At 42.4% G+C, this 21,164-nt stretch overlaps 1 protein-coding gene across 2 annotated transcripts in view; it reads left to right on the forward strand.

Moving 5' to 3' along the window:
• LOC147027899 (tudor domain-containing protein 7-like) overlaps positions 1 to 21,164 on the forward strand; it is a 70,185-nt gene that overhangs the window by 3,707 nt on the left and 45,314 nt on the right. For both annotated transcript variants that reach the window (XM_085877656.1, XM_085877655.1), the window contains exons 2-4: positions 11,825 to 11,942; positions 14,121 to 14,346; positions 15,786 to 15,865. In XM_085877656.1, the coding sequence (XP_085733782.1) occupies positions 11,825 to 11,942; positions 14,121 to 14,346; positions 15,786 to 15,865 (424 nt within the window). The remainder of the gene's footprint in view (positions 1 to 11,824; positions 11,943 to 14,120; positions 14,347 to 15,785; positions 15,866 to 21,164) is intronic.

A 21,164-nucleotide genomic window follows, 5' to 3' on the forward strand; every position in this document is an offset into this window, starting at 1 on the left:
TTCCACAATTCTATGTGAACCTCCTGGATTATTGTTCCTGATTATAATTATCAGCAATTTATCTTTATTCTCCGAGATAGGAGATTTATTTATTTATTTTCCTTCCTGCCAACAACTACTGCTTCACCATTGAGATTGAGCGAAAAAACGATGTGGAGCATATTTCAAATAGTTGTGGATGGATTATGAGAAAACTCGCTGGGTGAGTTGGTCAGGTGACGAGAACGAGGAGATTCGATTTTTGGTTCAAGTCCGACCAGATAATAATTAGATCCGACCTATCGGAGAAGACAAAATGGAGAGTGTCTGGTGTCGTGGAGGTTCTGCGCTCTACCGAGTGTGACATTTTCGTCTTCTTGATCTGTTGGGAAAAATATATCCGAAACAAATTAAATGAATGTTTTACCAGATGTGCATTCTGTATAAAACACATTTATAAAATAACAATTATCCACACACTATAAGGATAACAACATGTATATATAAAGGTGAATACAACAAAATGATAAAATGTTAATGGGAGAAAAGAGCTTCACAAAAATGAAACATTACATTGTGAAATCCTCTCCTCGTGACCCCTCTTCTCCCCCTCCCCTCGTGACCCCTCTTCTCCCCCTCCCCTCGTGACCCCTCTTCTCCCCCCCCCTCGTGACCCCTCTTCTCCCCCTCCCCTCGTGACCCCTCTTCTCCCCCTCCCCTCGTGACCCCTCTTCTCCCCCTCCCCTCGTGACCCCTCTTCTCCCCCTCCCCTCATGACCCCTCTTTTCCCGCTCCCCTCGTGACCCCTTGTGGACCCCTCTTTTCCCCCACCCCGCTTGCCTTTTTAAGCCTTTTCATGGGGTCCTGTGATGTATCGATAGACTGGTTGTAGCGATATGATTGTCATGTCGATATACATCAACATAACAAAAATATATCGGAATAGAAAAAAAAAAACGATGCACCACGAGCAAATCGAATAAAAGTGTTCACGATCTTTAAATGGAGTTCATGATTTAAAAAGCTTTGTACTCGATGTCTCGGCTGAACATGGAACATGAACATAGACCATAGGATGAAAAGGTGAATGAATATACCCCATTTTTAGAAAACTGTGACCCCCATCTTGGAATTGAATGAAATTTAGAGATTAAGTGGATTTGATGGTGCTGAATCCAAATATGAATGTTGCTAAGCTGTAAATCCGCACGTTTTAATTATAATGGTCACTTTATGTTTTTCTTAGAAATTCGACTATTTCTCCATCCAAAATTGTATTTAAAACTTTTAAACGGCAGGCACAGCGAGTCTCGAAATTTTATTTTGCAATGATATATATGAAACTGAGATGCTTCAGGACTCAAAGGTACAGTTAAGATAAAACAGCGTGCACTTGATGTAATTTTCCATGTTGGTGAAAAATATTGTTTTTTACCCTATATTAAGAAATACATACTTTTTGCTTCTGCCCTTTGACACAATTCTTAATGTTTGCATACAGGTCAAAAACAGTTCAGTGATTTTATACAGAAAAAACATGGAAACAATGCAAAAGGAAACCACTTGATTTTTCTGTTATCAACTTTTAATTCCAGCTTTGATTGTGTGTACAATATGATAATTATAAAAATTAATTTATTTATATACAGAACAAAGTGTAGATCTTTACCTTATTGTTACTGAAGTGGAATCATACTTCACTTTAAAATAATATGCTGCTGGTCACAACAAATAATTTGCGTAAACTTTTATTTGATTGCTTCCGCTGGGTTGTAGTTAAAACCAAATCTTTGCAAACATACCTGATGGAACATAGTACCAATGAAGTATAGGTACACTTCACAAGGATTCTACTCATAAGAAATAAAGTGCACTTTGTGCAGTAAACCATTTTTCTCTGATATAGTAATGTGAGAAATTGTGTATTGTTTGGAAATAGAGCATTCTGTATTGACACGCTCCACATCCTGGCCATACAACCGGCAAACAAACTCTTCCAATGTGTTCACAAGTGTATCTTCGACAGTAAAAGACGACCCTAGTTCTTTGAAAGCATCCTGGTATTTGTCATCAGACAGCATCAGTTTGAAAGCTTTCTCTTTTCCTCTGCCATAGAAGGCACGAACAGAGTCACATCCTGTAAATACATGAAGGCCTATCAACGCTTGTGATACTGAACTACCAAGATGTCGATGCACAGCCTGTATATCAATTGTGCGCTGTAAATCTCCCTTTCCTGTGAAGAAGAACAAGTTCCCATCTACTTTACTAGCATGGCTGACAGCAACGGTGAAAACAGAGTCCGAGCTCTTGATAATGACATTGGGTTTCAGCTCATCTGCTGGTTCTGAAGTTGACGATGCCTGCATGTTGCATGCTGTGTCGACACTGTGCAGCAGTAGTCGAGTGTCAGCCTCTTCATGATTTGATGCAAGTTCTGGAATGGCCTCCACACACAGATTCCCATTCTTACCACAAAATGAGTGACAGAGCTGGCCATGTGCAAAGTAGAGTTTAACTCCTTTTAACTTTTCGGGTTCACATTTTGACTGCTGCACAAACAGAAATTCCACAAGAGCTTCCTTGTTGGAACCACATGACAGGAATTTTTTCCACTGACGTGGGACTTGCTGATCAGAGCCATATATCTTCACTCGTTGTACCCCATCGGCTGCTCTCCTCCCTCTCTCTGCATTTTTGATGCTTTTTGCTGGGTAGTTGTCAGTTAAAAGGTGAACACTTGCAGCATACAAGTTGGTAGCCATACTGATAACTTTATGCATGATGTGCTCTGCCAGGTCACCAAACGTCATACGTGAAACCATCTTTGCATTCAGCTCTTGAATTAGTGCCATGCCATCCATTATCCATACGCTTCCTTTTGGCAATGATTCCACAATAGGGCATGGCTCTGTAGCAGACTCAATATACTTCATCAGACAAGCTTTATTTGTTTTCTTGAGTCCTCCTTTCTCATTGGCTAAAGGTCGAGGAAGTGTGTTCAGGCAGTGGATAAGCATTTCCTGCAAATCCAAATCACGGTATCTTGAGATGATTAACAGCCGTGCAAACAACTTACGATCCTGATTCAGTACTACTTCCTTGCCACTTTTCGTAGTTTATTAACCTCCGCCATCGAAGATCGGTTACTGTTTTCACCCCTTTCTGTTTGTTTGTTTGTGAACAGTATTACGGAAAAGCTCCTCGACGGATTTCGACGAAACTTGGTGGGGGATTAGGTATGGTCCAAGGATCATGCCATTAGATTTTGGACTTGGTCCAAAGTCCAATATGGCCGCTATGGCGGCCATTTTGAAAAATATTTGATTTTTTTTTTTTTGCATTTCTACATGTTTTTAGTGATTTCCAACACCCCCCAAAAAATTTGTTGGAGAAAAAAACGATCTAGTTTAGTTCATTCAATCGTGGTTCAGTAGAATCTGATCCGTTTTTGACCTACAATGAATAGGATATCAGGTTCACTTAAGTGACCCAGCAGTGTTGGCGGCGGAGGTTTTGCACTCTACCGAGTGCTCCCCCTCTAGTTTGCTCTGTTTTGTCATTCTGGAGAAGGTTTTTAGCTTCTGTTGTTTCAAGGGTGAATGTATATCGACATCACCCTCTTTGAAGCCTGTTTACCATAAGACCCTCAGCAGCAGACTGACCACTAAAGCTGGCATTCATGAAATCTGCCTCTACTTCAGCAGGTGCTTTACACCTGAAGTTATATGGAGGAGTTGAGGTCCTGTCTCTTCAAATGGGTTAATCATACACCCTGTGGTGTCACAGACAGCAAGCACATCCGCATTGTCCTTCTTTATTATGGAGGCATCAAGGTCCTTGCATTTCGTTTTCTGTTGCCGCTTTCCTGCCATTATCTCGCATTCCACCTGAATGGTTGCTCTTAGGTGCTGAGACAAGATCCACCTGTGGCAATAAGCTGCGTTAGTGGTACGTCCAATCATACCCCCTTTCATCTTAGTGTCTCGATTGCAAGTATGCTCAATAGTCTGGTCAGCAGCAATACAGGCAAAGCTGTGATCTTCTTGCCTCTGCACAGCAAATTGACCATCAAGGATGGCAGCATGAATGTCTGGATGTGTTGTTGGAAGCCTCATCATCTCTAACCAGTATGCAGATAGATAGCGAGCGTAGTTGGTGTGATCATAGGCGAAAAACCATGGTATGATTGTTCTTGTCGCCGAAAGATGGAGGTTCCAATCTGCCTCTCTGGTGCCTCTTACAAAAACCAAGAGTTCCTGGACCATCTCTATATATGAGGACCAGAATGCATAGGTTGGATATGCTGATTGTATTTGGATGTGGTCCACATATTTGTCTCTCAGTGTGTGGTATTCCCTGTTCTCCATCAGTTCTTGATACTCAGCTCCAGGAAAGGCTGTCTGAATCTTTAACAGAAGCTGTCTTGCTTGACTTTCCTCTTCCTCATCTAAGCTGTTCAAGAAGCTTTGCCATCTTAGCCTCTACATCGCCTCGCTGACAATTTTGTGACACCGAACACTTTTGTTGTAATGGTGTCCTGTCAGGATACCGTTTATTGATCCCTGTGCCACTATCCCGGACTCGATCAGGATATCCTGCAGTCCCGCATCTCTATCTTTTAGAGATGCACACCAAAAAAGCCATGCATGTGTTGAACTCCCCAAGTCGAACTACTGTTCTCTTCAAGAAATGTGGATCTTTCCACCGAATTTGTTGCACTTTTGAATATATTGCTTGATCATACACCAACACTACAATTTCCTGTTGAATGATGTTGAACATGAAGCTTATTTTATTATTTTGAACGCCATGGCACTATGTCTATTAACACACCAACTATTAAGCTTACCGTCAACTTCGTCAATTTTTTGTTTCTTGCTTTCCGCTGCTGCTAGCTTGCTAATGTTGCAAATAAGTTGATAACATTCACGATGATAGCCGGCCCCATTTTCTACAGCAACCTCAATTGGTGTTTCCAACACATCAGCAATGTCGGCGTTGAAATTGATGCTCGGTAACTGGGATGATTTCAGGATAGTTTCACCTTCTGAACACGCCAGATTTTGCCAGCGTGATCCACGTTCAAGAAACTTCTTTCAGCTTTTTTGCTTAAATGCAATTAGATCCCCTTTCAGTTCAGAAATCGCATGCATACAACACCACTTCGGAACGACGCCGGACGCCATGGCCAGTGCCATGTTAGCTATGTTGTACCTGTCAACAACATTTTTGTGCGCGCGACCGAGGCTGCTCAATATCCAGGAAACGAACGCTGTGATTGGTTCACGGACGGCAGAACGGCTAAAGAAACGATCTACGGCGCGATTTAATTGGACGAGCCAGATGTGGGTCAATGAAATTTTAACAATAATTATCGGTGATTTTATTTAATTTTCTCAAACACTCGTTATAAACGCCAAGCAACACTGCTAATATGTTCAGATATAATATTTAACGAATTTACATGACTGCTCATATTGTAATACCAAGCAAGGGACTACGAAATGGAACGATAATGCACATCATCCTATGGTCTAACAGTGAAACGTGATGTCAAGACTTGCAAGGAAGTAAACACAGTAGGTTTTAACTTTTAAACCTCAGCATCCGAGCTCATCAGCTCCATACAAAGTCAGGTCAGGTATGGGAGCATGCACCAGGCCAGCACGTCACTGGGTCCACTTTCTGCCGGTACTCCAGGGGCCTCCGTCTGGCTATCTCCCAGGCAGATGCCTGGCCCATCCCCATCTCCTTGAGATGCCGATCAACCTGCTGCAACCACGAGGCACGTGATTGGCCTATTGGCCTCCTCCACTCACGAGACTCCCTCGCTGAGAGAATCTGGTGAGCAGGATCAGCATCAGGAAAACGAGCCACATGTCCATACAGCCGCAGCTGACGCTCACGGACTATGCAGGTAACAAATCTCATTTGAGTCTCTCTCAGCAACCGCTCGTTGGACACAAAGTCCGACCAGCGATAGCCAAGGATTCTCCGAAGAGACCTGGTACGAAAGGAATTAAGTCTCCGTCACAGATCCTTGGTCAGAGTCCAAGTCTCACATCCATAGAGCAAGACGGAAGTACCAAGGACCTGAAGACTCGGACTTTCGTCCTCCCGCACAGGTACCGGCAGCGCCACACCCCATTATCCAGTGAATCCATGACTCCCCAGGCCCGATCCAGACGTCTATTGACCTCTGACTCACAGCCAGCAGAGACATGAATATCACTGCCAAGGTAAGTAAATCTCTCCACGATCTCAACATCCTTACCACAAACATCCTCCGTACAAGCAATCACGTTTTTCTTTACCCTCGTGGCTGGTTTTAAAGTAATTGCCAAGTAGTTATTTCTATGAATTGGTGTGCTTTTGAAATACTGCGCTGTACACTCTGCAGTGTACAGCGATACCTGTATGGAAGGGAACTAGTTCGTGTTCTCAGAATATGATATGTCTTCAATCTGCATGTAAAATACACTTTCAGGTCCTGCCCATTTCGAGAGGTGTCATTGGGGGAAATGGTGTTGAGTTTTACGTGCTTCATTCCCTGAGTCACGTCCCCGGTCCCTCGAGTCTGAACTCGTGTGCGTGCGTGCGTGTGTGCGTGTGTGCGTGCGTGCGTGCGTGTGTGTGTGTGTGTGTGTGTGTGTGTGTGTGTGTGTGTGTGTGTGTGTGTGTGTGTGTGTGTGTGTGTGTGTGTGTGTGTGTGTGTGTGTGTGTGTGTGTGTGTGTGTGTGTGTCTGTGTCTGTCGCCAGTCCGTTAAGTAGAATTGTTTAAGTGCCTTGTACAGACCTGCATTGCTTTTAGTCGGTTTAACTGTGCTCACTGTGTCCCCCTCCCTTATAAAATAACCCCCCCTCCCCCATGTTAAATGTACCAGCTCGTTTTCTGTGCTTTTTCATTGGCCGAGCATGGTGCGTATTGAGAAATAGTAAGGCCGTTGGTGCCATAAATTGTTCATTTGGGTCCGACGGACTCTGGTAATTCCGCTCGGTTATACTGGACCGAGGTCGCTCGAGCGACCCGGTTCGACAGAGCCTGTCGAGGGTGTGGTTTCTCCGGTAGCTTGGACTACGTGGTTACTTAGGTATATTGAAATTTGGCAATTAACCTTACCCCACACCACGGTCCGCTGAGGGACCCGTGACCTTTCGGACTTATCCGAGAGTCACGACGTAAATTCCGGGTGTTCGGTGGGAGACGACTCTACTGCTCCCCCTAGTGGTCGTTATCGCCACTGAAACCTGGCCCACAACACAGTAACTTGATCTGAATTACCCCTTTAACTCATTCCCTGTAAGCTACAACATACAAAATATCCCTGTGTGTGCAAATCATGGAATAAAAGAGAAATAAAAAATATTTTTGTCTTTCCTGCAAAACTCTCCCCCCCCCCCCCCGCCCATCCTCCTCTCCCCTCATTCCACATCCTGAAACCACATTACTAACTATCGTGAGCTAAGTTCCCTCAGTACAGTGACCCAATCCGATTTATCCCATTAACTCTGCCTGCAGGCTGAATATACAAAGGATCCCTTGGTGTGCACAAATCTGTGGAATCAAAGAATTTTTTCTTTTATTAAATAATTTCCTGCAAAACTCTCCAATAAAACCGATCATTGGTACATCGATTGTCGTCATCGTGTGAGATAAACACCTGCTCCCTGCTCGTGTGGTGGAATTTTAAATAAACCCATTATACAGGCATGCTGAAAAAAACCGGTCTAAAAAAAAAAAAATTCAGATATTCCGACCTGTGATATTAAACATGAACAAATCGAACAAAGGTGTTGATCTTTAAATGCTGTACATGGGCAACATGATTTAACACTACAACCCGCAGCCTCACCCACATACCTCGAACCGCCACGGCGGTCAATCTAACCGCTGGTGAAAAAAGCTGGTCATGCTCTGAAGCAAAGCAAGAAATCAATTGTCAAACATGTTTATTGCTTGCATCGATGAGATTACTTTCAACACAAATTCTTTGCACCTCACAACTGCCCACCATTTTTTTTCTTAAAGCTGGTTGCGAGCTGTGCAATTTTTCACTGCCTGTCTTGTGCACTTGCTACACATGAGATTGTTCTACATTGCACAGCTGTCCACCGTTTTGTTTTTGCATTTGGTGACTTGGCATTTCCGCTTGCTCTTTGCTGGAGCCCCGTCCTCCAAACTACGCAACTGCTGTCATTCTCGTGGTGGTGACTGATGAGTACCCCTGTCGGAGCTCGTCGTCAAATTGTGCAATGAAGTTTTGTCAGCTGATGTTTCCCAGTCACTGACTTGTACAGTACCAATGCGTTCATGGCAGCAAGGTCCAGAATGTTGTAAAATAAATGAACTGGCCAGCTGCTAGATTCTGCTTTGACGTCGTGTTTCCCGGCCATCTGCTCAACAATATCCACTCCATACTTTGTTGAATTGTAGAAAGCAAGAGTCTCACGAAGCTTATTGGGGTTGTTTCACTTCCCCAGTAGGGTGAAGAGTGCTGAGCAACAAAACATTCTTGCTTCTCTTTCCCTGGTTAACCAGTTCGGGTAGTGTCACCATGCTTCAACACAGTAGTCGTGTAGAGCTGTGCCCTCGAGTTATTCACTGAGGGGAGCTTCTCTCTGTATACGATTCATCGTGCCCACTGTGCTTGTGCTCTTTGATTTCATCTTCTCCGCCAACTTTTAAAGAAGTGAAAAAGTTGTCTGCGGTAACATGTTTTTCCCTTCATTAAAATAAGGATCCAAAAGACGTAACACCACATTTTCAGATGTCTGGTCTGCAGGACGGCGCTCATCTTTTCCCAGGTATGCAAAACCCATTCAGCAGATACTTTTGAAAAAACATCAACTGCTCGCCAAAACTTGATTCTGAAATTGTCTGGTTTGTTAACCTCCGCCATCGAAGATGGATGGAGGTTACTGTTTTCACCCGTTTGTTTGTTTGTTTGTGAACAGTATAACGGAAAAACTCCTGGATGGATTTCGACGAAACTTGGTGGGGGATTAGGTATGGTCCAAGGATCATGCCATGAGATTTTGGACTTGGTACAAAGTCCAATATGGCCGCTATGGTGGCCATTTTGAAAAAATATTTGAATTTTTGTTTTTGCATCTCTACATGTTTTAGATTTCCAACCAAAAATAAATAAATTTGCTAGAGAAAAAAAAATATTTGCAACTTTTTTTTCAAAAAAATTTCGATTTTATTTGAAAAATATTTGAATTTTTTTGGTATTTCTTCATGTTTTAAGTGATTTCCAACCCTCAAAAAAATTGCTCGAGAAAAAAAAAAGAAATTTTGCAACTTTTTTTTCAAAAAAATTTCGATTATATTCTTTTGGCATTTCTACATGCGCGTCGATCTAGTTTCGTTTATTCAATCGTGGTTCAGTAGAGTCTGATCCGTTTTGACCTACAATGAATAGGATATCAGGTTCACTTAAGTGACCCAGCAGTATTGGCGGCGGAGGTTTTGCACTCTACCGAGTGCTCCCCCTCTAGTTCGCCATGTATTGGGTGAATCAACACCTGGCCTTTGTGGGTCACAGCTGTTCATCCATGGTGATGTTTTCCCCAGGCTTCCAGCTCAATTATCGATAAAACGATTCCAGACTTGACAACAGCACAAATTTGTCACCTTGCAAATGCTCAGACCTTGTTGACCTTTGGTTAAATCGCAAGAATCTCACATCACAAAATCTGTTTCTTGACACGGTGTTACAATGGAAGAATGGTGGGCTCCAGGTGGTTTACTGTCCAATGTTTTAAATTGAATGAATGAAAATAATGGGTATTTTATGTACACTTCCAGCCCGACATATTCGGCACACAGATGAAATCGCATCGAAACATGAACTGATAACTTGTCTCAAATTGCGATTCATCAATGCTGAACCTGTATGTTTTATGCAATACTTTTCCTTTGTGGCCAAATTGACCACAGTGGCCGTTATAGGTATAACAGCCTATAAATCAAATGTGGTTGAGGTCAGATCAATGTTTTGTGTGAGTATTTAACACCCAGAACCATCAAACGTCAAGGAGCCTAAAGAATGAAGAAAAAATTTTTTTTCATTCAGTCAGCTACAAAACGTTTGCTTGTGGTCAAAATGACCGCCACGGCGGTCCTCGTGTTAAAATGCTTTGGACTCTGCTGCACCTACAACAGTGGAACGGATGACATCAAGACGTATGTCAGGAAGTACAGTTGGTTTTAACTTTTAACCCTCAGCATCTGGGCACCGTACAAGCAATCTCATTTTGCTTTGCCCTCGTGGCTGGTCTCAAAGCATTTGCCAATTGGTCGTTTTATGTGAATCAGGTGCGTTTTCAAAAGCCTGTGCCGAGTCTTGTGATCTGCGATAGCGAGGGATCCTGACCTGTGCTGATTATCAATACTGATCTCGCTTTAAAACAAAATCATTTTTAATTCAAGTTGGAAGTAAAATAGCGACTCTCATCATGGGGCAAAAAAGCCTCATGTGGTCATACGTTGAAAAATTACCATCAATGATGTGAACATCATATTTGAATATGTAAAGAACCATTGGACCATTGTGTATTTTTGGAACCTGCTTTAAAAATTTTTTTTCTTTCATAACACCGATATTCCGGTATGACCCCTCCGGAATATCGATACCAACAGAACCTACCTTTTAATTATTATTTTTAACTTATGCATCCATTGTGCAATTCAATACAAAATTGTTACAAGCATCTGACATGGCTTTTTCTGGATTTTTTTTATGTTGTTGAACATGTCAGTTTGTTTCCTTAAAGAGAGGGTTACACAGCTCAAATTGTTCCTTTGAGTTTGTGGATCCTGCGATTGAGGGTATTGAGTTTTTGTTTGACCATGGCGACTTCAGATGGCTGTTCTAATTGTGGTGTCAAATGATAGCTTTTCAAAAAGAATATTTTGTATTCTCAGCAAAAATGCAAAGTAAAAAGTTTTAAGTTCACTTTATTTTTGACTTGACCCATAGCAAAATTTGAGCTCATGAAGTACTCCCTTAGAAGTTCAATACACACTTGGTATGAATGCGATCTCTTGTGCAAGCCCCATGGAAGGGAACAAAACTGAAAAGGTTCAATCAAAAAGGCTGGGTATTTTGATCCCAGTTCTTGTATTGAAGTGTGATAATTACTTCTGCCACCGAAGGTGGACTGTCCTGCCACCGAAGGACGTGCGTGTGCGTGTGCGTGTGCGTCTGCGTGTGCGTGCGTGTGTGTGTGTGTGTGTCCTGTCTTTGTGAACAGGATATCTCAAAACGTTGACTGATTTGAATGAAACTGCACACAGGTTGGGTGTGACAACGAATTGATTTGATTTTGGTGATGATTCGAATACTATAATTTTTCAGTGATTCTTCACAATTGAGAGATTTGGCCAAAAATTATAGACAAAATGATATTTCGAAATGTATATGGATCATGACAAAGGGATGTGACTAGAACAAGCCGATTGGATTTTGGTTAAGATGCAGATCCGACCTATTGGTGGGATACAAAACGGAAATTGTTCAGCCTTGCGATGGTCCACTCTCCACTGAGTGCTGTTTCAGTTTGGCATGGAATGACCCCATTTTACATTCATTAAGCCACAGTACTTGTCCATTTTTATTTATTGTCTGTGTGATGTCAGATTTGTTACTGCTTATTGCTGACCTCTTATCATATACCTTAGCAATGAGCATATGTTTTAGCTTGATATTTGGTTGTTTTGTCCACAAACAGTTTGCCAGATGCAACCATCACAACACAAATTATTTTATCTATCTTTTTTTTTTCATCACTCTTATGTGATTCAGAATCAAAATTGTTGCTGCTGCTTTTGCTGCAGGTTAAATGCCATGGTGCTATCTCGGTGGAAACTCAACATTTGACAAACATGATATTAAAGCAGAAGAAGGTTGCATTGACACATTGTGCGAACAAAAGAAGGCTCGTCACTAATCGAGGTTTGTTGCCAATTTATATTTTCATTTTTGTTGACTTTGAGTTTGAGATTAACTGAGGTGGTACCCTGTTTGCATTCAAAATGTGTTCGACCCAATATGAACAATCCAAGTTTCATATTTTTTTAATTAATTGTTCAACCGGTTGAAGACCGGTTTCGCCTGCTCGCGTGGGTCACGCTTTTGAGGACTTGCGCATGCTATTTTATTCGTTGAACCTTTGTAACCTGCTGATTGTTGTGCACCGCTCCTTCCCAATTCTATATCTCGGGGATGCACGACGCCATCGCCGGGCACCCAAGGAAGGGAATTCTCGGTTTTTACTCCGTTTGTTTTTGTTACCCTTGCCGAAGGAGTAGGAATTGCATTTGGGTCCGTTTGTCTGTCTTTGTCCGCACAGAACTTTCGTGTTTTTCTCTGCAAATGCTTGTTGGATTGAGACAAATTTTTCAACATCGGTTGGACTACTCGTGTAGAATGTTTTCATGATAATTATGTCGTAGGTCATGTCATGTGGCAGCCATGTTGGAAAAAACTTTGGACCTCCATCTGAAACCGCACCACGGAAAAAATAGAAACTTGGCACATAGCAAGTACTCTTTCGGAAAGAGTATTTTTTGTTTTGTTTTTGTTTTGACATCATCGGCACCTTCATTATGACATAATTACATGTAGCATGCTACATCCGATCAGTATGAAAATTGAGGGTCATCTCGGGATAAAATGGTCACAAAAAATATTTTGATGACATCGGTCATGTGATTCGGCAGCCATATTGTTTTTTTTGTGTGTTTTTTAACCTTCAAAAATCTTCTCTGAAATGGCTGAATCGGTCATCACTGCCGAACCAAAATGGCTTTACCAGGCAGCAGTTATAAAGTGGCATTTGTAATTGTTTCTTAATTACATAACACCAGTACACAAATGCCACAAAATACACCACACAAAACTAGTCCTGGTGAGGGGCTGCAATCTCCGATTGCTCTCTTTCTTATTTTCTTGTTTGTCTGGGTGATCTCATCCATCTTTTGAGCTAGGAAGCTGAAATTCTGGGACAAAAGTGAAGATGTGCTTTGACAAATTTTTATTTTTTGATTAATCAATTAATTGAATATCAATTTATTAATTACTTTATTTTATTAATCATCCTGGCAATAGCTCAGGCATATTTTTAGCTGGGAAGCTGATATTTGGACATGACAGTGACCAAGTGATTTGGCTATAAAGGGTATTTTTTACCTCTGACACCGAAGGTGAAGGGGATTGTTTTCACCCCTTTCTGTTTGTTTGTTCGTTTGTCTGTGTACAGGATATCTCCAAAAGTTGTGGACGGATCCGGATGAAATGTGGACAGGTTCGGTGTGTGACAAGGACAAACTGATTAGATTTTGGTGAAGATCTGGTTCCGGATCCAAATACCAGAATTTTTTAAGTGATTCTTCATCATTGAGATATGGGGTCAAAAATGATATGGAGCATGACATCTCAAAAAGTTGTGGAAGGATTTGGACGAAACTTTGTGAACAGGTTGGGTGTATGATCACGGCAAATTGATTCGGTTTTGGTGAAGATCTAGACTACAACTACCATTGAGAGGGCCAAAAACAATATTGTACTGCATCACATATTTCAAAAATGCATTGGGTCAGATATGTTCTCGTGCATCAGGCATTGCGTGGCAGAGGTATGCACTCCACTGAGAGCCCTTCTCATTGATCTATTGATCAATCGATTATTCATTTTTCAATTAATTGCTTAATTTTCCAAGGTAAATTTGGATGAAATGGTGGTGCTTTCATTATGCTATTAGCCAATTGATTTCGAAATTAATTATTTTATGAAAATATTTATTTTGATTATGCAATTAATGAGTTATTGTGCATTGTTCCGTCCCAATTCTGTGTCCATGTGCAGTCTGGTGGCATCGGGTACTGGAGGATATGTTATTTATTTGACTTGGGAGTTTGTGGGGGGGGGGGGGATGTCAGTGTTCTTTGTTTCTGTAATTGTTTTAATTTTGATGAATCAACAAATGTAAATTGAGGGATACCTGCATGCAAAGTGTGTCAAGATCAGATGTTCCACCATCACCACTACCTTTTCTCTCATTAATCCGAACCCATTGAACCCTCCTATCACCCATATCACTATCACAATCTACCCCTCCCCCCCCCCATTTAGGAAATACCTTCCCAGTACACCGAGCTCCACTTAAACTGCCGATGAAGCAAAATGTGCCTGCTTTTACCACTAAAGCAACAAGCAAACCAGTGCCGGCCATATCGGTTTCCTCTACCAGCTCACAAACGGGGGCGAATGATTGTATGAAGAAAAATTTTGTAAGAAGAAGTTTCTCTGATCAGTGCTCTGTCAATGAGCCTGGTGCACAATGGAAGCAGAAACTTCAGTGAGTTTGGTTGACATATTTATGAAATTCCCATGCATCATTGTCTATTCCAAGGTCTTTTTTTATTTTTGCCACTTAAAAAAGATGTTTATTCTTGCGCAATTATCTTTATATTTATGAAATACGATAAGTTCTTGTATATTGCTTTTGACCATTTGTGTTTATTTGTTTATTGATATCTTTTTCGTTCTTTAGCACAGCGAGTCATTACTTGCATCCCCCCATGAGTGGTTAAATTGCACCAAAAGATTTTCATATTTTCTCATGCACTCACCATTAAACAAATCTAATGTGTGGTATATTTGTAATAGGTAAATGTCTGTGCAAGTGCTCCATCCCATCGTGTTTCTTGTGTACTGTAAATGGTGCCCATGTGTAAAGTGGACAACGTGAATTGAGTGCAAAGAGACATTAAATAGTGATGACCTTGGATGAAAAAATTACCTTCCTGGAGCGGGAGAAAAGAGATTTGATTTGCTGGTTTGGTTCATGGGTGCTGAAGAACTATAAATGAAACTTGTCAGACAGATTACAAAGCTAAATTTTGTGAGATATTAATAGGGGACGAATGACCGGGCATAGTGGCGTGCGCCTGTAATCCGGCTACTCCAAGGCTTGGGTTGGAGGATCGCTTGAGGAAGGAGCTCTGTGCTGGGTCGTGCTATGAGAGGGTGTAGGGCAGCCCGGAATCATTGTGAAACCCAATCCTTATCCCTGTGTCGTAAGAGGCAACCAGAGTTGCGTCAGGAAGGGCATCCGGAGTAAAACCTGTGCCAAATCAGTATGCGGATCATAACGGATGATCCGCTGTGGCGACCCCGAACGGGAGCAGCCGAAAGAAGAAGAAGAAAATTAATAGGGGACGAATGGTGGGGTCTACATACACATTGCACAAGGGATGGTCACGTTTAATACAGCAGACCACCATCGTGAAGCAGATTTATATTTATTTTACATATTTATTTCAATTGTGATGTGTTTATTTTTGACTGCTGCCCACCTTTCTCTTCATGTTTTCTTAGCCCGGGAACCCAATCCTCTTTCCCAATGGGCCTTGGTTTTACCTTTTGTGGTTTTGAATATTGCAACACTTCAGGAATGTAACCCCCATGATGTTTTTGCGTTAACTATTTCATTTATTTCATATTTCATAACTCAGACTTGGTAAATCTGTTCATTAGTGTAAAATATTTAACTCGTCAACATTACCGTTTAAGCTGTTCGTGCGTCACAATGTTGTGTAATCCCCATCATCACCCCATGACATTATTATCCCCCCCTCCCCAATAACCCTCACCTATTTTTCCTTCATCAATTTATTTGTTCCCTTTGTCTCAAACTCTCTCCCTTCCCTTCCCTTCCATTTCCCATACCCCCTCTCCCCCCTTTTCTGCTCTTTCTCCCTCTCCCTATCCTTTTAATTCCCCCCCCCCTTCAAGAGTTAAAATGCCTCAGAGAGTGGTGAGAGAGGATATTCCACCTGAAGGAAGACCATTTCCAGAAAAGAAGAGTGATTTTGGTAAGTTGAGCATTTTGCTTGCAGGGTTATCTTTGATGTATGAAGATTTATTCATGTTCACCAAAGGTTTGTTGTCAGGCCAGATTAGATCTGTCACTTGCTACAGGTACCATGTAAACCTGTACTATCCTGTTTCATGGTTGGGTTGTTGGCAACTAAACTGTCTCCCCCACCAGGTTGATTGGGAGGGTGTATGGATATTGAAAAATATAGCAGGATTAGAAACAAAACCTGCCAAAGGGTGGAGAAGCTCCTTGTGATTCAATGGCTATCCATATTTTGTGACCAACCGTCTGCGGACGTCGTCCTGCAGTTGGGTTACTTTTTTTTTTTTTAGGAGTTTGGTGGCAGGATTTGCACTCCAGCCACCGTAAAACCTTTCATTCCGCAAAACACAAGAAAAACGCAAAGAATATTGGAAACTCACTCCGTGTGAGTACCTCCTGTGCAGCTGCCCTCCACAGGGCAGCTCACTGGATGATGGGATTGGGGAAAAGCCTTCAGGACCCTCACTCTTTGATGGGAGGAAAACCACACAGCGACAGCAATGGGCCACGTTTGTCTTTCTCTCGATGATTGATGCTCAGGCAGAGTCTTCCAAGCCAGGGATGTTACTATCCCTATTGCTGACCCTCCAATCAACTGTGATTCACTTTCGTTTGTGGAAACACAGGCTGTGGTGAGTCGGTTGGAATGGGGTAAAGCTCCTGGGATCTGTTTCATCCATGCTGAGCTTCTCAAGGCTGGTGGAAATGCTGTACTCATGTCATTGCATGAAGTTGTGTGCTCTGCCTGGAACACAGGCGTCATCCCAAATGAGTGGAAGAGGAGCCTTGTTGTCCCTCCCTGGAAAGGGAAGGGTGATCATCAGGAATGCCACAACTACTGAGGGGTGACCCTGTTCTCAGTGCCACGCAAGGTCTTTGCTTGGATAATTTTTGATAGGGTTCGCCACCATCTGCTTGAGCACCAGCATCCAGAGCAGTCAGGCTTTACACCAAAGAGGTCAATGATTGACCGTATCCCTGCCTTTCGGGTCCTCGCCGAGCACAGCTGAATTTCGGCAGGGGCTGCTTGCAGCCTATGTTGATCTCTGCAAAGCATTTGATTCGGTGAATCGGGATGCCCTCTGGAGGAATCTTGGTGTTCGTGGGGTGCCACCAAAACTGATCAATCTGATGTCTGAACTATATTCTGGTAGTGAGTGCTGTGAGATGTGGTGATACCATCTTTGACTTATTTCCAGTTGTTGCTGGAATTTGTCATGGGTGTGCTGGACCCACACTTTTCAGTGCTCATGTGGACTGGATTCTGGGGAGGATGTCAGAGAGATCAAGCTGCGGTGCATCGTTTGGGAATGTCAAGCTCTCTGACCTTGATTTTGCAGATGATGCAGTTATCTTTGCGGAGACTGGATAACTTTTAGGGGGCCCTCGTGCTGAATGAGGAGTTTGAGCCCCTGGGATTGCGGGTTTGCTGGGTAAAAACTAAGATCCAGGCTTTCACTGGCATCTTGGATGCTGCTCTCTTGTCTGTATCTCTTTGTGGTGAGGATGTTGAGGTCATGGAGATATTCACTTACCTTGGCAGTAATATTCATGTCTCTGCTGGCTGTGAGCCAGAGGTCAGTAGACGTATGGGTCGGGCCTGGGGAGTCATGGATTCACTGGATCATCGGTAGCTGTGCAGGAGGACGAAAGTCAGAGTCTTCAGGTCCTTGGGGCTTCCGGTCTTGCTCTACGGATGTGAGACTTGGACTCTGACCAGGGATCTGAGACGGAGACTTAATTCCTTTGGTATCAGGTCTCTTGGGAGAATACTTGGCTCTCGCTGGTCGGACTTTGTGTGCAACGAGCGGTTGCTGAGACTCAAATGAGATTTATTACCTGCATATAGTCCATGAGAGTCAGCTGTGGCCTTATTGGCACGTGGCTCGTTTTCCTAATGCTGATCTTGCTCACCAGATTCTCTCAGCGAGGGAGCCTCGTGAGTGGAGTCGGTCAATGGGCCGCCAATGTGCCGCCAATGTGCCTTGTGGTTGCAGCAGGTCAATCAGCATCTCCAGGAGATGGGGATAGATCAGGTTTCTTCCTCTGGGGGATGGCAATGCGGAGGCCCCTGGAGTTCCGGTGGAAAGTGGACGTAGCGACTCGCTTCTCTGGCGCATGCTACCATACCATACCTGACCGGACCTGTCCAAAGGTGGATGGAGGTTGCTTTCATGTCTGTTTGTTTGACTGTGAGCAGGACATCTCAAAGTAGTTGCTGGATTTGGACGAAATTTGGTGCACAGGTTGAACAAGGATGAATTGATTAGATTTTTGTGACTATCTGGATACAATATTTTCAGCCCCCATTGGACTTTGTCCTTAACGTGGGGCTTTTGGATTTGGTCTTGATTTTCTGGTCCCTGCGTCCGCAACCATATCACGGACATGTTTTGATCAATTTTATTCCTACTTGGCACAACGGTATCACATCATGGTTGACATAGGCACATCATTTTGTTTCGCAATGTGATCAAAGATGGTCAACTGGTGGCCATTTTAGTTGAAAAACAAACAACCCGATGTTGAACACATCCTCAACCATTTCTCGGACATGCATTTACCGATGTTCAAACTCGGCACACAGAAAATGAATGATGGCTGAAATATACGCGTCTTCTTTTCGAGATCAGATCCAAGATGGCCGACTAGTGGCCATTTTGTTACTTCAATGTGTCCCCAACCATTTCTCAGACATGCATCGTCTGATTTTGTTCAATCTTGGCACAAGCACAGTACATGATGACATACACGTGCACCTCACTTTATTTTGTGATCTGATCAAAGATGGTTGACTGGCCTCCATTTTAGTTGCAAACAAGTAAAGACATGAAATGTCATCGCCCCCATTATTTAAGTAATTTTGCTGTGCGGAGTTAAAGGGCTAGCCCATATTTATGTACAACTGAAATGGCCACCAGTGTACCAGCCGGTCATCTTTGATCAGAGCGCAAAATAAAGTGAGCTCCTCGTGTATGTCATCGTGTACTGTGCTTGTGCTAAGTTTGAACAAATTCGGACCATGCATGTCTGAGAAATGGTGGGGACACATCTAAGTAACAAAATGGTTGCCAATGGGCCATCTTGGATATGATCTCGAAAAATTATGTGCATCTGTAAGCCATCACATCTGTGTGCCAAGTTTGAACAGATCGGTTTGACACCGGTTGTTTTTTTTTTTTTAATACTAAAATGGTTGCCAGTCTTCCATGTTTGATCGCATCACAAAACAAAATGTGCACATGTTCACAATCATGAATAAAATCTGTCCATACATGTCCGAGATAAGGTTGTGGATGCACGCACGCACACATGAAAATCGAGACCAAAGTCACAAGCCCCTGTTTTGGACCAAGTCTACTGTGGGCTAATATAGGCTCGAGCCCTTTAACTCCAACAAAATTAGTAAAATGGGGGCTATGAGATTTTTTTATCGCTTTTCGTGATTCCTTCACCACTGAGAAGGTCAAAAATGATGTATAGCACGATATGTCAAAGTTATGGACGGATTCAGACAAAACTTGGACAGGTTGGTTGTGTGACGAGGATGAATTTATTCAATTATGTGGTGTAAGCTCCAACTCCAGATATGATGAGTTTTTTGTTTTGCTTATTTTGCTGTTGAGATTTGACGGGCTGTGGCTTTTGTATATTTTAAAGTTGCAGTTGTCTTTAGCAGTTTAGTGTCTATGTGTATTAAGAGGCATCCGTTCCCCTTAACAGTAAGAGGCAGAATGAGGCCAAACATAGTCGTCACCAAAAATATTGACCCCCTTGAACTTTTTTCAAATAATGCACCATTTCTTCCAGAAAATTGTTGAAATTAAAAAATATTTGGTATCCACATGTGTATTTCTTTGGTTTGCATTGGAACAAAACAAAAAAGCAGAAAAAATTACTAACGCTTCACTCATTCCACACATAAATCCCAAAATGACCTCCACAATATTATTGGCACCTTTTCGAAGTTCTTGGAAATGATTACATTTCAAGCAGGTGCCTGCAATAAACAATAAATCACTCAATCAAACAGTTTGAAAAGAGAAAAGGAGTCATTCTGCTGTTTTGTGTCAGTGTGTACTGCATTGAGCATGGAGAAAAGAAAGAAAACCAGAGAATTGTAGGAGGTCAGGCACAAGATTGTCACCAAGCATGGTCAATCTCAAAGCTACAAGTCCATCTCCAGAGACCTTGATGTTCCTGTGTCCACTGTCCGCAATGTTATCAGGAAGTTTAAGGCCCAAGGCACTGCAGCGAAGGATTGTTCGAATGACTGAGAAAGCACCTCGATAAGCTGATCTTCAGACACAAGGTACAACAGTTTCAACTCGCACCATCCGTCACCAACTCGATGAAATGGGATTCTGTAGTAGGTGACCCGGGAGGACCCCACTGTGGAGAGACATAAAGCCTCACTGGAGTTTGCCAAAACATACCTGAACAAGCCCAAAATCCTGGGAAAATGTCCTGTGGAGAGATGAGACCAAATTTGAGCTTTTTGGTCAAGCACATCATCTCTGTTTACAGAAAACAAAATGAAGCCTTCAAAGAAAAGGACACCTTCCCCACAGTCAAACATGGAGGAGGTTTGTTGATGTTATGGGGTTGCTGTGCTACCTCTGGCACTGGGTGCCTTGAATGTGTGCATGGCATCATGAAATCAGGAGATTTCCAAGGCATTTTGGAGTGCAATGTTCAACCCAGTGTCAGAAAGCTGGCTCTCCATTGAATAACATGGGTCTTGCAGCAGGACAATGACCCCAAGCATGCTGCAAAAATCACCGAGGAATGGTTCAATACAAAACGCTGGACTGTTCTGAAGTGGCCAGCAATTAATCCAGATCTAAATCGCATTGAAAACCTGTGGGCAGATCTGAAAACAGTTGGGAGAAGGCACCTTTCAAATGGGAGAACTGTAGTAGTTTATACAAGAGTGGGCCAAACTGCCACTGGAGAGGTGAAGGGGAAGCTCTTTCATGGCTATAGGAAGCGCTTGAAAGCAGTTATTTTGTCCAAAGGATGTGCTGCCACATATTGGGCCTTGGGTGCCAATAATTTTGTCAATGCCATTTATTTTTCTTCTTTTTCTGATTTAAATGGAAATACAGTATTAAGTTCTGAGTCAAAAACAAAAGTTTTGCAATATTAACGGTGAAAAAAAATTGTGGAGACCAAAAAAAACTTGTCAATTTCAACTAATTTTTGAGAACATTGTGAGTTATTTGAAAAAGTGCAAGGATGCAATGTTTTTG

Source organism: Eptatretus burgeri, chromosome 4 (assembly GCF_056783735.1).
Source record: "Eptatretus burgeri isolate ZD-2024b chromosome 4, Ebu_testis_v1, whole genome shotgun sequence".
Classification (NCBI taxonomy): Eukaryota; Metazoa; Chordata; class Myxini; order Myxiniformes; family Myxinidae; genus Eptatretus; species Eptatretus burgeri.